Source organism: Pelobates fuscus, chromosome 12 (assembly GCF_036172605.1).
Source record: "Pelobates fuscus isolate aPelFus1 chromosome 12, aPelFus1.pri, whole genome shotgun sequence".
Classification (NCBI taxonomy): Eukaryota; Metazoa; Chordata; class Amphibia; order Anura; family Pelobatidae; genus Pelobates; species Pelobates fuscus.
The window spans coordinates 87,511,208-87,524,730 of NC_086328.1; the positions used below are offsets into that span (position 1 = coordinate 87,511,208).

Below are 13,523 nucleotides of genomic sequence, written 5' to 3' on the forward strand. Positions count from 1 at the left end.
AATGCTTTCCTATGGACGCTGGCGTCTTCTCACTGTGAAAATCACAGTGAGAAGCACGGAAGCACCTCTAGCGGCTGTCAATGAGACAGCCACTAGAGGCTGGATTAACCCATAGGTAAACATAGCAGTTTCTCTGAAACTGCTATGTTTACAGCAAAAAGGGTTAAACCTAGCTGGACCTGGCACCCAGAGCACTTCATTAAGCTGAAGTGGTCTTGGTGCCTATAGTGGTCCTTTAAGTATATATGCCTGTATGCCTGAAATAACCCCTTCAAATACACAACAATGCTGCTGTCAGATTACTAGGTGTTCTTTTCAAACTTGGTCTTAAAAATATAAATTTGAGGATCCAGGCTTCCAATACACTTTAGATTACATTTTAGATTCTAGTTTTCATCTTAAAGGGACACTATAGGCACCAGAACCACTACAGCTTAATATGGTGGTTCTGGTGTCTATATCTCCTACCTTAAATGTAGACGCTGCCTTTTCAAAGACATTGCTGCCTTGTAATACCTCTAGGTATGACATTCAGCGTTTACACACACTGCACGGAGATGCTGAACGCTGAAATTTAATGCATCTCTATGAGGAGATGCCGGTAGGTGTAGTACACAGTTTGCCGTGCATGCGCAACCATGGAGGTGGGGACAGCCTGGCGATGGAGGTATGGTAAATAAAAATCTTTACACTCTATTCGGCGGGTGTGGGGACCCTAATAAGTAGTCCAAACTATATTATTAGGTACACATATTTGTTTTACCAACACTATAGTGTTACTTTGAGAAAATCTTCACAATTGTACACTAAAATGCAGAACCTCTCAAATAAGCAAGACAACCCATCTTGCTATCACCAATGCACAACATTAGCATGCCCTCACTGCTGCCTATTTTATGGTTTCTCCACACCTATGGAATGTATTCTACCTCACCACTTGCCATCACTTTTTTTTAGCGTCATTTCAAAATTCCTACTTTTTTGTTCAATATTTTACTGTGAAATATTTTGCCATAGTAAGCTGCTTGTCTTCATTTTAGATTTCAGTTTTTTGCCCCTGACACCGGTGCATGTAGCTGTGCACCGAAACGTGTGTGTTTTTGGGCACCTTTTTTTGCCACATTTGGTGAAATTTTTTTTATTTATGGATTGTGGTTTCCTTCTGATTTAATAATTCCTCTGGCTATTTATTCCCCTTTACCTATCTAGCAAGTTTCTACAGGGAGAGAGACTTACTCTTACTATGATCTGTCTTCCCATCCCTTTAAACTCCATGGATACTTGATTTATATATACCTCTGCACATAGACATAGAATACCTAGACGCCGCATTCTGTGCTGAGCGGCGAGAAATGCGGCGGCCATCTTGGACCCATCGCCGCTCTACTGAAGCAACTGAGGAACACTTGGAAAGCCCATATCACTAAAGGTAAGTGAAGGACTTGGGGGCTCTTATAGCCCTTAATGCCCCTACCCCTAATCCTTAATACCCCTATGCCTATAGTGTTAATACCCCTATGCCTATAGTGTTAATACCCCTATGCCTATAGTGTTAATACCCCTATGCCTATAGTGTTAATACCCCTATGCCTATAGTGTTAATACCCCTACCCCTACAGTGTTAATACCCCTACCCCTACAGTGTTAATACCCCTACCCCTACAGTGTTAATACCCCTACCCCTACAGTGTTAATACCCGTGTGCTGGGATAGGGGTATTAAGGACTATGTGTGCTGGGATACGGGTATTAACACTTTGTGTGTATGGGGTATTAAGGATTAGTGGTAGGGGCATTAATTACATGGGGTAGGGGTAGGGGCATTAAGGGCTATAAGTGCCCCAAGACCTTCACTTAGCTTTAGTGAGATGGGCTTTCCAAGTGTTCTTCAATAGCTTCAGTAGAGCGGTGACCGGTCCAAGATGGCTACCGCATTTCTCGCCGCTCAGCACAGAATGCCATAGACGTGCAGCGTCTAGGTATTCTATGTCTATGCCTCTGCAGGTTTATAAGAGATTCATTATTATGATTTGTAATTTTTTTTTTTTTTATATATCCCCTATATAGAACTAGTTTTGTATTTTAGATAATACCTACTGGTTATTTATGCTCCACACGTGAGGGCATTAGATCGATCGGGGATTGACTATTGTGAGCATATTGGCCAGATGATGAAACTTTCCTTTTCTCACTTTAGTCTACCCATAGATCTGCTCCTGGCTATTACAAATATTAGGTCTTAGGTACAGGGGAAGCCTTGTATCTCTTTTTTTATTATTACATTGTTAAACATTTGTTTTGTTTTTAGTATGCCTGATCCTAAAGTTGCTTCTATTGTAGCTCTTATTAGAGGAAGTTTGTTTACCACATTATACTGTTAAACATATCCAGTGGGCATCTTTTCACTCTTTTGTGACTTGGTGCTATTTTTTCTTTCTTTTTTATTTTTTTTTGTAAATATATTTTTTATTATTTTTGGAATAGGTAATTTCAAACACATAGACTCAACATGGAGACTCGCAGGTCTCTAGCATACTCATATTCTTGTGGGCGCGCAGGCCCGTTATTCATGAGGTCGTTCTTGGCTCGCAGGCCTCAGATGATCTTAAAAAGTACAGTATGAAGAAACAAACCGGTCTCGGCTAAATGACATTACAATCAACATATCAAGATATGCAAGTTTCTGGGGCAGTGGTATATGATAAGACTCGTGCGTCTTGTGGCGTGGTAGGCACCCTGCCTCTATATGCTTACGTTGGCAGCACTGACTCTCCTTGGTCAGTAGGAGACCCGATAAGCTGGCCTTACGGTCTATGGGTGTTGCGAGGGCTTCACCCTGTGCTTAGGCTTGAGCATGGATGTTGTCTATCGGAGCCTGATGTTTGTGCCTGGTTGCCTAGTTTTATTGCCCCGACAGGTGTGATGTGGGCTGAGTGTATATGGGGTTTGTGCCTGTCGGCTACCTGTGGCCTGGTGTTTTATTTCTTTATCGGAGAGCATATGACAGACGTTCCATGCAAGGCATGACAAGAAATTCAATGTTCGTTTAACTTGGCCTCGTCTGTCCCTGCCTCCTTGTTTGCCCTCTCAGAGCATCTTGTCAGGGGTGTCAGTTAGTGCCGGTTTGCCTGCGTCAACTTTGGCCTGTGCTAACTTCTAGTTCGGTCTGTTTCTCTTGTCAGACCCGTCCAGCGTTTCTTGGTCGTGGACCTGGTCCTTCCTGGTCGGGGCGTGTAGGATAAGTTGAGGATTGAGGGTTAGGGTCGGGGGGTAATGGGGGGGTTGGGTATGTCAGTGGTCTCTTGTGAATCGTTCCTGTCTATCAGTCTCAAGCGGTCTGTAAAGTCGGGCTTGGAGGTCTGTAGTATCCAATGTGTCCACGTGTTAAAGTATGTCTGTTGTGTGTTTGCTGCTGTGTGTTGGAATTCCTCTAGAGATCGGAGGTCCTCCATGTGGGCGAACCATGTGGTCAGCGGTGGGGTTGCGGTTTGCTTCCAATATTTTGGGATGATAGATTTGGCCGTGTTCAGTATTCGTATGGACAGCGATTTTTTGTATGCGGATCGCGATACCTTGGTATGATGCAGGAGCATTTCTGCGGGCTTAAAGGGAGGTGGGTCATCTGAGAAAAGTTGTAGCATCTTGTAGATCCCCCGCCAGAACGGGATGATTCCACTACATTCCCACCAAATGTGCAAGTGCGTGCCCCTCTCCGCTCCGCATCTCCAGCATTGCGGAGAATGCGTCGGGGAGATTGCGTGCAATGTCGATGGTGTGCGGTACCATTGCGTCATGATTTTGTATGCTGTGTCCTGGGTCTTGCTATAGCTAGCGCAGTGGTGCGTGAGGTAGCAGATTTTTTCCCATTCAGCTTCGTTAAGTGTGTGCCCTAGTGTCTCTTCCCATTTTCCCATGAAGCCCGGTGTGGCCGTTGGTGTGTGGGCCAATAGCATGTTATATAGAAAAGAGACTCCGTGTGCCAGTGGTTGGGGTTCTAAACATTCCTTTTCGAATGCCGTGGGGGCTCTCGTGAGTGGTGTACCTTGGGGGAGTGTGGCGATGTAATGACGTATCTGTCTGTATCGGAGTTGTGTCAGAAATGTGTTAGGGGCTTCCCCTTGAAGATCCCTCAGGGTTTTAATGCCTTCAGGTCTAGAGATGTGTCTGAGCCTGGGTATGGGGTCTGGAATTATGGCCCTGAAAGCTTTCGCGTCCTGACCTGGTGGGAACTCAGGGTTGTATGTCAGAGGTAGCATGGGTGAGGGGTGTGTCGACAGATTGTGCTTACCCTGCGCCCTCTGCCACTCCTGTATGGTGGCTCTCATGTATTGTGAGAGTGTGTGTCTTGTTCCCTGATCCTGGTGGTATCCATGGTATTATTGCCGTCGGCATCCCCGCCTCCCACTCCTCTGCCTGCTTCCAGAGCTTGTGTACCCCCTCCTTGGACCATTCCACTATTCGCAGGAGGTGGCATGCCCTGTAATACAGGTGGAAGTCCGGGAAGGGCTAAGCCGCCCCTGTTTTTTGGGAGTGTCAGTGTGTTGTGACTTATCCTGGGTCTTTTCCCGTCCCATACGTATCTGCCTAGTGCGGAGCGCAGTCTGGTGAAGAATGTGCGAGGAATTGTTATGGGGATGGTCTGGAACAGATACAGCAGGCGCGGCAAGAAGTTCATCTTGACCACCTGTATTCTGCCCAGCCAGGATATGTGTGGATACGCCCATTCCCTCATGTCTGCGTGAAGCTGTGTATGCATCGGTGTAAAGTTCTCCCCGTACATGTCCCCTGCCCGTCTAGTTAGCCAGACGCCCAGATAGCGGATTTTGTGTGCTGCCCACCGAAAAGTGTAGTTTTGTCGCATGTGTGTCGTCCTGTTTTCTGGCACGCTGATGTTGAGTATAAATGATTTTGAGTTATTAATCTTCAGATTAGATATGGTCCCGAAGTCATGTAGTGCCTTTAAGATGTTGGGGAGGGAGATCTCTGGGTTCGACACGTAAAATAACATGTCGTCTGCGTATGCCGCGATTTTGTGTTTTCCCTACCGTCACCCCTGTGATGTCTAGGTTTGCCCTTATGGCCTGTAGGAGTGGTTCTAGTGCGAGGACGAAAAGCAATGGGGATAGGGGGCAGCCCTGACGGGTGCCATTCCGGATTTCGAATGCTGTTGTCAATGCCCCGTTCACCACTACCTGTGCGGATGGTTGTGTGTATAGGGCCTCTATCCACCCTCTGATTCTGGGGCCCATGCCGGTGTGTGCCAGAGTTCTGAACATGTATGACCATCTGACTCTGTCGAAGGCCTTCTCCGCGTCCGTGGACAGCAGGAGGAGGCCCTCGCGGGTGTGCTTCTGGCCATGTATCAGGGTGAGGGTGCGCATAGTGTTGTCCCGTGCCTCCCTTCCCGACACGAACCCCACCTGGTCCGGGTGTGGGGCTGTAGTCTGTTGGCCAGTATTTTGGCCAGAAATTTAAGGTCACAGTTGATGAGGGAGATGGGCCGGTAGCTTCCACAGTGTTCCCCGTCTCTGCCCTCTTTTGGGAGGATAGTGATGTGGGCCGCGAGTGATTGTTTGGGGAAGTGGTGGCCCGCCCTGATGGCGTTGTATGTGTCTACTAGGGGGGTGTAAAGTATGTCCGCAAATGTTTTGTAGTAGCTCCGTGGCAAGCCGTCAGGGCCTGGGCTTTTGCCCGGTTTTGTTTGTTTAATTGCGAGGGCCAGTTCTTCTAGCGTGATCTCCTCTTCCAGGAGGTCAGCGGTGCTCTTGTCTAGTTTGGGTAGGTCTTGTGTAGTGAGATAGTCATTTATTTTGCCCGTCAGGCGGTCGTCCGCCGCCTGTGTCGGTGGATGGGGCAGGTTGTACAGGTTAGCATAGTATGTTTTAATTATGTCCTGGATCTTCGTGGGTAGTCGGTGTAGTGTGCCTTTTTCGTCTCTAATGCACTCTATATATGTCTGCTGTCTGCGTTTAGCTAACATCCTAGCGAGTAGTTTGCCGCTTTTGTCGCCGTGTAGTGCAAAAAACGCTTTATGTCTCAATGCGTCCCTGTGATGTCTCCTCAGTAGGAGTCGGGTCAGTTCCCTGCGGAGTGCAAGGAGGTTGTCTTGTAGTGTGTGCGATTGGGCGCCCTTGTTTTGTTTGTCTATCTCCTGGATTTCGGTGAGTAGTGCGGACATCTCCGCTTCCCTCCGCTTTTTCAGCATGGCTCCTTTTTGGAGGAAGTGTCCCCTTGCTACACTCTTGTGTGCCTCCCATAGTATTGTCGGTGTCGTATGTTCTGGTGTGTTTATGGTGAAGTATTCTTTTAGTACGGTGTTAATGTCCGCTTTAATGTCGGGTTGTGTTAATAATTGTTCATTTAGGCGCCATTTAGCCACCTTTGGCCTGTGCAGGGGGGATGCTATCGTGATGGAGATTGGTGCGTGGTCCGACCACGTCACTGTGCCGAGCTCCGCTTGCTCAACTAACGGGAGGTGAAAGTGTGTCATGAAGAAATAGTCGATCCTGGTGTAGGTGTTTGTGGGTGGGAGAAGAAGGTATAATCCCTCTCGTCGGGGTGGTGGGCCCTCCAGCAGTCAACTAGCTTATGTTTAGACAGGAAGGTTTTAAAGGCAAGCAGGTGTTGGGTCGGGACGTGAGTTGTTCCCGAGGAGGTGTCCCATCTTGGGTCCATTGCTATGTTGAAATCGCCCCCCAGGATGAGTACCCCATCTGCAAATTTCTGGAGTTTGCGTATTGTGTGAGATAAAAACCTATAGTGTCTCTGGTTGGGGGCGTAGATGTTGGCGAATGTGTAAGTTTGGCCCACTATCTTCCCTTTCACGAATATGTATCTGCCCTCCCTGTCAGTCAGCGTCTCCTCTTCTAAGAAGGGGACTCTCTTGTGCATTAGAATCGCGACCCCTCGTGCCTTACCCCCCTGGAAATCGCTATAGTACCCCTTCGGGAATCTGTGGTCGTGGAAGCGGGGTCGTGCCCCCTCTCGAAAGTGGGTCTCTTGTAGTCTCTTGTATGTAAACTATGGACGCTTTGAGAGTGTGGAATTCGTGCAGCGCAGTTGACCTCTTTTCAGGTTTATTAAGCCCCTTGGCATTGATGGACACCAATGTGAGGGTTGCTGGTGTGAGTGACATGTTTGGTGTGTGGCTGTATATCTATGTCTTCTGTTGTCTGGTCTCGGGGTGTGGGGTGGGAGGGGGGGGGGGCGAGGGAGGTGGTGGGAAGTAGGGGGGGATAGGATGGGCGTATTGGGTAACCGTCACCTGGATGACGTTAGGGTTATGGCGTCGAGGTGTATGTGTGGACCTGGGCAGTTTTATGTGCCCAGTGACCCACTCACCTGAGTGTGGCGCCTGTCCCGTCGGGGCGTGGGAGGAACACCGAGAAGTGTCGTGACCGCGTGGGAAACGCCTCTCCCACGTGGTCCGGTTCTCGTTCTCGTCCTCTTCCTAGTCTGGGTGGTCTGGGAACGTCTGTCTCCCACGTCTCCCTGTTTTGTGGCTTTAGACGTGTTCGTAAGTGGCTGTCCCCGCCTGTGGACGTTTCTGCGGTTGGATCGTCACCCTGAGCATAACTTCATATAACACAAAAGCAAGATAACAATAAACATTAACATATGTAAACCTTCACAACATTCAAATTGTTGCTGTGCGGCTTTGTGGGCCGGCCGACCACCTCCCTCTCTCCCTCCCCTTCCACAGTGAGATGGTAATACAGTAATACAGTAGGTTTTATTGATATTAGCTCCTGCAAAGCGGGCCATATTGCGCCCCTTGCCTTCAGTTGCACCCTATTACGTTAACTTGTGGTGATAGGTGTCCCCAAGACCTGCCTGCTCCTCTGTGCTCTGAATGGACATCTGAAGTGTTCCGAGTAGGTGCTTGTGCCTGCATGCGAAGTGGTCTGCTTGGGGTGACCCATGTTCCCCCTTCTCCTCCCCGTCCCGTGTGTCTGCTCCTTAAGCCTCCCGTTATGTCCCCCTGCCTCCCGCTTCTGACCCCCTTCGCTACAGGCCGGTTCCGGCTCAATCGGTACCCGAGTGAGCCGGGCCCACGCCTCTCCTGCCCGCTCCTGTTGAGGTTGTCACGGGCCCTATGTGGGAGAAGCGTTTGCCCAGCTCAGTCGGCCCTGTCATGTTCCCGCCTCCCTCCCGGCAGATGAGTTGTCCGTTACTGCTTGGATGCCCCTGCCCTCCCGCCAACCCCCCCCCCCCTCAAGTGGTTAAGCCAGTCCTGTATCAAGAGTCTAGCATATACTTGCGAATCTATCTGCAGGGGCGCCGTCTCGGTCGTGGCCGGGGGCGGCAGTTCTGTGGTAGATTGTTTAGTTTTCAATGTCCAGGCCGCACCCGGGGTTTCGCATCTCTATAGGCGAGTGTCTCTGAGCAGGGGGCTTCAGGGCTCCGGGTGGGGCACAGGGTATAGTCTATAGGATGGGTAGTTCCTTCTTGCCCGAGAGTGGGGAGCCGGTGAGGTTAGCTACTGTCCGCCACTGTCTAGTCTTTCGCTACTGTGTCAGGGGAATCTCCTTCTGTGGCTGTCGGCCGGTGTTGTCCGCCATCTTGGCGCGTGTCGTCAGCCTCTTCAAAGTTGGGCCCCTGAGGGCCTCAGCGCCTGTTGCCGCGTAGTCTTCCGGATCTGTGTTCTCTGTGGTTGGGGTATGATCCCTTGGGCAGGTGGTGTATAAGGTGCCAGTGGGTCTGGCCACTGCAGGGGTGCCGGTGCAATGTGAAGTTCCTCTGCCAGGACGTTTAAGTCTTGTCTGTCCTTCACCAGGAAGGGGCCTTTTGGTGTTTGTACTTGCAACCCCGTGGGGAAGCACCAGCGGTAGCGCAGTCTATTTGCCTGTAGTTGTTTAGTAAAGGGGCGCAGTGCTCGCCTGTACGCCAGCGTAGCTGGTGCCAGGTCGGGGAAGAGTTGTACCTCAGTACCGTCAAGGTGTACCGTGCCTGCGTCCCTGGCCTTTCTAAGTATTTCCTCCTTGAGTTGAAAGCTCATCAGGCAACATATGATGTCTCGTGGTGGGCTCCCATCCGGGCCTTTGGGCCGTAATGCCCTGTGTGCTCGTATAAAGTCAATGGGATCCTGTTGCGTGCGGCCCAGTATGGTGATGAATAGGCCGGTCAGTGTGGTCTGCACCGGGGCGGAATTGTCTGTTTCCTCCGGGATCCCCCGGACTCTAATGTTCTGCCTCCTACCGCGATTATCTAGGTCCTCCATGTGGCCCGCCATTTGCTGTAGTTGGAGGGTGTGGAGTCGCAGTGTGTCCGTGTTCGCGGACTGCGCCCCAGACATGTGGTCGCAATCTGCCTCTATTTGGGCGACCCGCTGGTGTAGGCCTCGGATTTCCTCCTTCAGCGTTTGGAGCTCCGTTGAGATGGAGGTGCGGAGCTCCGAGTTAGCCGCCTTTAAATCGGCCTTTGTGGGTAGATTGCGTAGCATTTCCATCCAGTCCGGGTGTTGGGTGGCTGGATCGGCTGTCAGGTTGTCCGCCAGGATCCCGTCTCCGTTTGGTGTGAGTGGGAGCGGGTCCTCCGGGGCCGTTTGGGTAGTACAGGCCTGAGGGTCAGCGTCCGCTTGTGCAGTTAGGAATTGCCTCATGGAGGGGTTTTGAGATCTCCTGGGGGTATCCGCTTGTTTAGGGGGTTGAGAAGGTCGGTTTGTCTTGCCCATTTTCGGGGTGAAAGTGTGCTTTAGGCGGTGTTTTTGCGGAGCCTTACAGGGAGCTCTAGGTTTATGCTGCCATCTTCTTCAGCGTCCAGGCCACGCCCCCTTTTCTTTCTTATATATTTCAGTTAAAACTTTCCAGTTGTACATCTATACATATATCTGACTGCAGAATTAAGAGAGTTCTGGAAGCACCATAAACATAAAGCTTGTTGTGGTTGTGGTAGTGGTAATGTGAGTCTATGGGTGCAACCACCCAGTTTTTTTGTCAAACCATTTTGCAGAGCTTTGACAAATATCAAGCTCCGTCTTACATTTATGTGCTTTGCCCCGTCATATTAACTTTTAAAGTGCTGAAACAACTCTTCTGCAATACCAAATGCAAAACCAGTCTAAATATCAATAAAGGGCATTGCACTCTTAAGAGTTATTGCACCATAATCATTGACATGGTTACAGTGCTTAGAATGCTCCTTACAAATGTGATGTTTTGCTGAATAAATGCTATGCATATTAAACAAAAGTACAAAAAAATAAACAGATATTTAGCTGCACAGTCTAAAATACCCACAGATAAGATGATTGTCTATATATGGAAATTTGAGTACACGTTTCACATCTGATTTAGAAACTAGCAGTATAATCAAGGATATAATTTATTTTTTTAATATAAATTTGATTAGAATAAGTGCTTTTTTTCTTTAAACAAAATAATCCAAAAACAAACAAACAAAAAACAAAGCCCAACATTTACAATAATGATACAAAGCTCTCACTTTAAAAGCACCAGGATTTGCAGTTCTTGCAATGAGCACTGCCCAAACCAGGAAGTAGCAGACAATTGTTTTTGTCAGTCCTGGCACTCCTATTATCTTATGCTGGAGAGCTGGCAACCTAGTCTAGCATATTACTCAATTGATTCTTTTATAGGAAATGTAGTTTAGGAATTACAGCAAAATCACAAATGTAGCAGCCTAAACAGATCGAAAACACACATCTGAAATCTACAATTACGGTATATACATAGCGCTAACATATTTCACACCGCATCTACTGGCCTACCATATGATTTTTTTAATTTGAGGTACGAATGGATACATGGCATCTTCTTCGTAACAGATTTTGCACATGTAATTGAAGACACTATGTGAAGGAAGACAGACAAACTCCTTGCACCTATGCAAGGTGTATACTTTATTGTATAAAGTAAACACTACTTTAAACTGTGCCTCTGTCTCAGGGAAATTGAGAGTTTATTTGCTATGCAACTGCTAACACTTTACAAAATAATTCATAGAAACCAAAAGGCTTAAAGGACCACTCTAGGCACCCAGACCACTTCAGCTTAATGAAGTGGTCTGGGTGCCAGGTCCTTCTAGGGTTAACCCATTTTTTCATAAACATAGCAGTTTCAGAGAAACTGCTATGTTTGTGAATGGGTTAAGCCTTCCCCTATTTCCTCTAGTGGCTGTCTCACTGACAGCCGCTAGAGGCGCTTGCGTGATTCTCACTGTGAAAATCACAGTGAGAGCACGCAAGCGTCCATAGGAAAGCATTATGAATGCTTTCCTATGTGACCGGCTGAATGCGCGCGCAGCTCTTGCCGCGCGTGCGCATTCAGCCGACGGGGAGGAGAAGAGGAGGATCGGAGGAGGAGAGCTCTCCGCCCACCGCTGGAAAAAAGTAAGTTTTTACCCCTTTCCAGAGCCGGGCGGGAGGGGGTCCCTGAGGGTGGGGGCACCCTCAGGGCACTCTAGTGCCAGGAAAACGAGTATGTTTTCCTGGCACTAGAGTGGTCCTTTAATGAAGGGAAATGTGATCAAATTTAAAGTTGCAACAACTGCCCCCCTACCCCCCCAGAAAATTCTAACTCCATAATGATAACACAATGCTCCATCCCATCAAGCATATATGGTTATACAATTTTAGTGCCACCAGGTGTAGATACCCTGCTCACTCCAGTGAAATCCAGCTATCACTTGATGTCACATTTATTATTGGAGTAACAATTTAGAGGTCCCATACTGACCTTAAATTTGTATGCAAAGTGCACACATCTATTGGAATTATTAACATGGCTGAAATATTTTTTTCTGTAGTAGCACACATCAGGATTTCAGACTTTTAAAACAAAAACCAAAAGAAAAAACACAAGTCTTAACAGATATTGGTATACATTTTTGATTAGTTACCAAACTTATGGTAATTTGAACGGATAGATATTAAAATGTTTTAAAATGAGACACCAGAGAAGTTAAATAATGAACACACACTACAGAGAATTGTTGTGGTTATAGTGCCAGTTCAGATAAAGTATCCATACATTGATCTATAACTCCCATTTCCAAATATGATTATTTAGGCAGGAGTGTAAACAAATCAAATGTATTACTACAAATGAAGAAAAAGCTACAACATTTCCAATGTCCATGTACTCTACAATCTCCCAAGCAGGTTTTTTAGTTTTTGTAAACCACTCATTTGTTTGCAAACAACTTTGTCAACATGTCATACTCTTGCGGATGGGAGAATATATCTCTATCGTGCCTCCTAGTGGCTTTAAGCATACTAGTTATTAAAACAACATCCCTGTATAACATTGTATTCAGCATTACCAGTAGTAGAAACAGCAAGACCTGTGCTGGTATAAATTTCATAGAGGCTCAGTAAGGCAGAGATTATATACAAGAATAATACCTTCAAGTCTCTGTGTACAATTAACTTCTGGTGACAATACTGAACAGCAGAAACAATCTGAGAACAGAAAAATGAAAAATTGTTATAGCACAAGTGATGGGATAATACATGCAGCTTTACATATATTGAAACATACATATTTAAAGTAACAATCCATGCCCCTAAAGCACTTACCGTAAGCTTACTGAAAGTTTGTGTGTGTGAAGATCATTTCCCTTTTTTTCCATTTTACAAACAGTGCAAATTTTTAATAAAAGTTGGCACTTTTATAAATTAAACTTGTTACATCCCCTGGCTGCCACTGTTACTTCCGAATTGATTAGCACAGTGGAGCTAAACTCAAGCTCAGATAACCTTCCTTGAAAAAAGACTTGAGTCAGTCATTCAGCTTCATTGCGACATCTTGATTGGGTTAGAAGGAAACTCTCTGAGCTCATCTATGCTGAAATCCAATATATGTTGGTAACTTTTTAAATGTGAGAGTCCATTTGAACTTTTAAATGATCTTTCTATAAATACTTTATTATTTTAACTTTACAATGCTATTACCAGTATTTTGTTTCCCCTTCACTGCTTTTTTTTGTGTTTGTTTTCTAGTGTACATCCACAGATCCTTATGGGACTGAATTACCCTTAAATAGCTCTAGAACTAACTAATTAGAACTAATTGAAAGACTGAGTGTCTGGGATTAAATTCAGTTTTCTCTGCACACAAAGTATTTGTGACTAAATTACTCGTAAAGTGTTTAAGAGAGAACTGGTTTAAAGACTGTTTTGGGGGGATCAAACAGTCATTTCTGTACACATTTTTATGCTTTAAAATTACATGTGCAGCCGTTAAATTTATTGTTATATATTTGCATTTACTGCAAAAATCTAAACTAAAACACAAAACAATTTGTAAGGCAAACTAGGAGAGCCCACCACCACATTAAGAAGATAAATGCTCAATGTATTTTGTACCTTGAGGTATTTTATTATTATTATTATTGCCATTTATATAGCGCCAACAGATTCCGTAGCGCTTTACAATATTATGAGAGGGGCTTTAACTATAAATAGGACAATTACAAATAAACTTACAGGAACAATAGGTTGAAGAGGACCCTGCTCAATCAAGCTTACATTCTATAGGAGGTGAGGTGCAAAACACATTAGGA

General features: G+C 46.4%; 1 protein-coding gene across 9 annotated transcripts in view; it reads right to left on the reverse strand.

Annotated features, from left to right (window-relative positions):
* The window catches only part of MARK2 (microtubule affinity regulating kinase 2), a 174,074-nt gene that overhangs the window by 48,333 nt on the left and 112,218 nt on the right, over nucleotides 1-13,523 (reverse strand). For all 9 annotated transcript variants that reach the window (XM_063437702.1, XM_063437699.1, XM_063437706.1 and 6 more), the window contains exon 7: nucleotides 12,364-12,420. In XM_063437702.1, coding sequence (XP_063293772.1) covers nucleotides 12,364-12,420 — 57 coding nt within the window. The remainder of the gene's footprint in view (nucleotides 1-12,363; nucleotides 12,421-13,523) is intronic.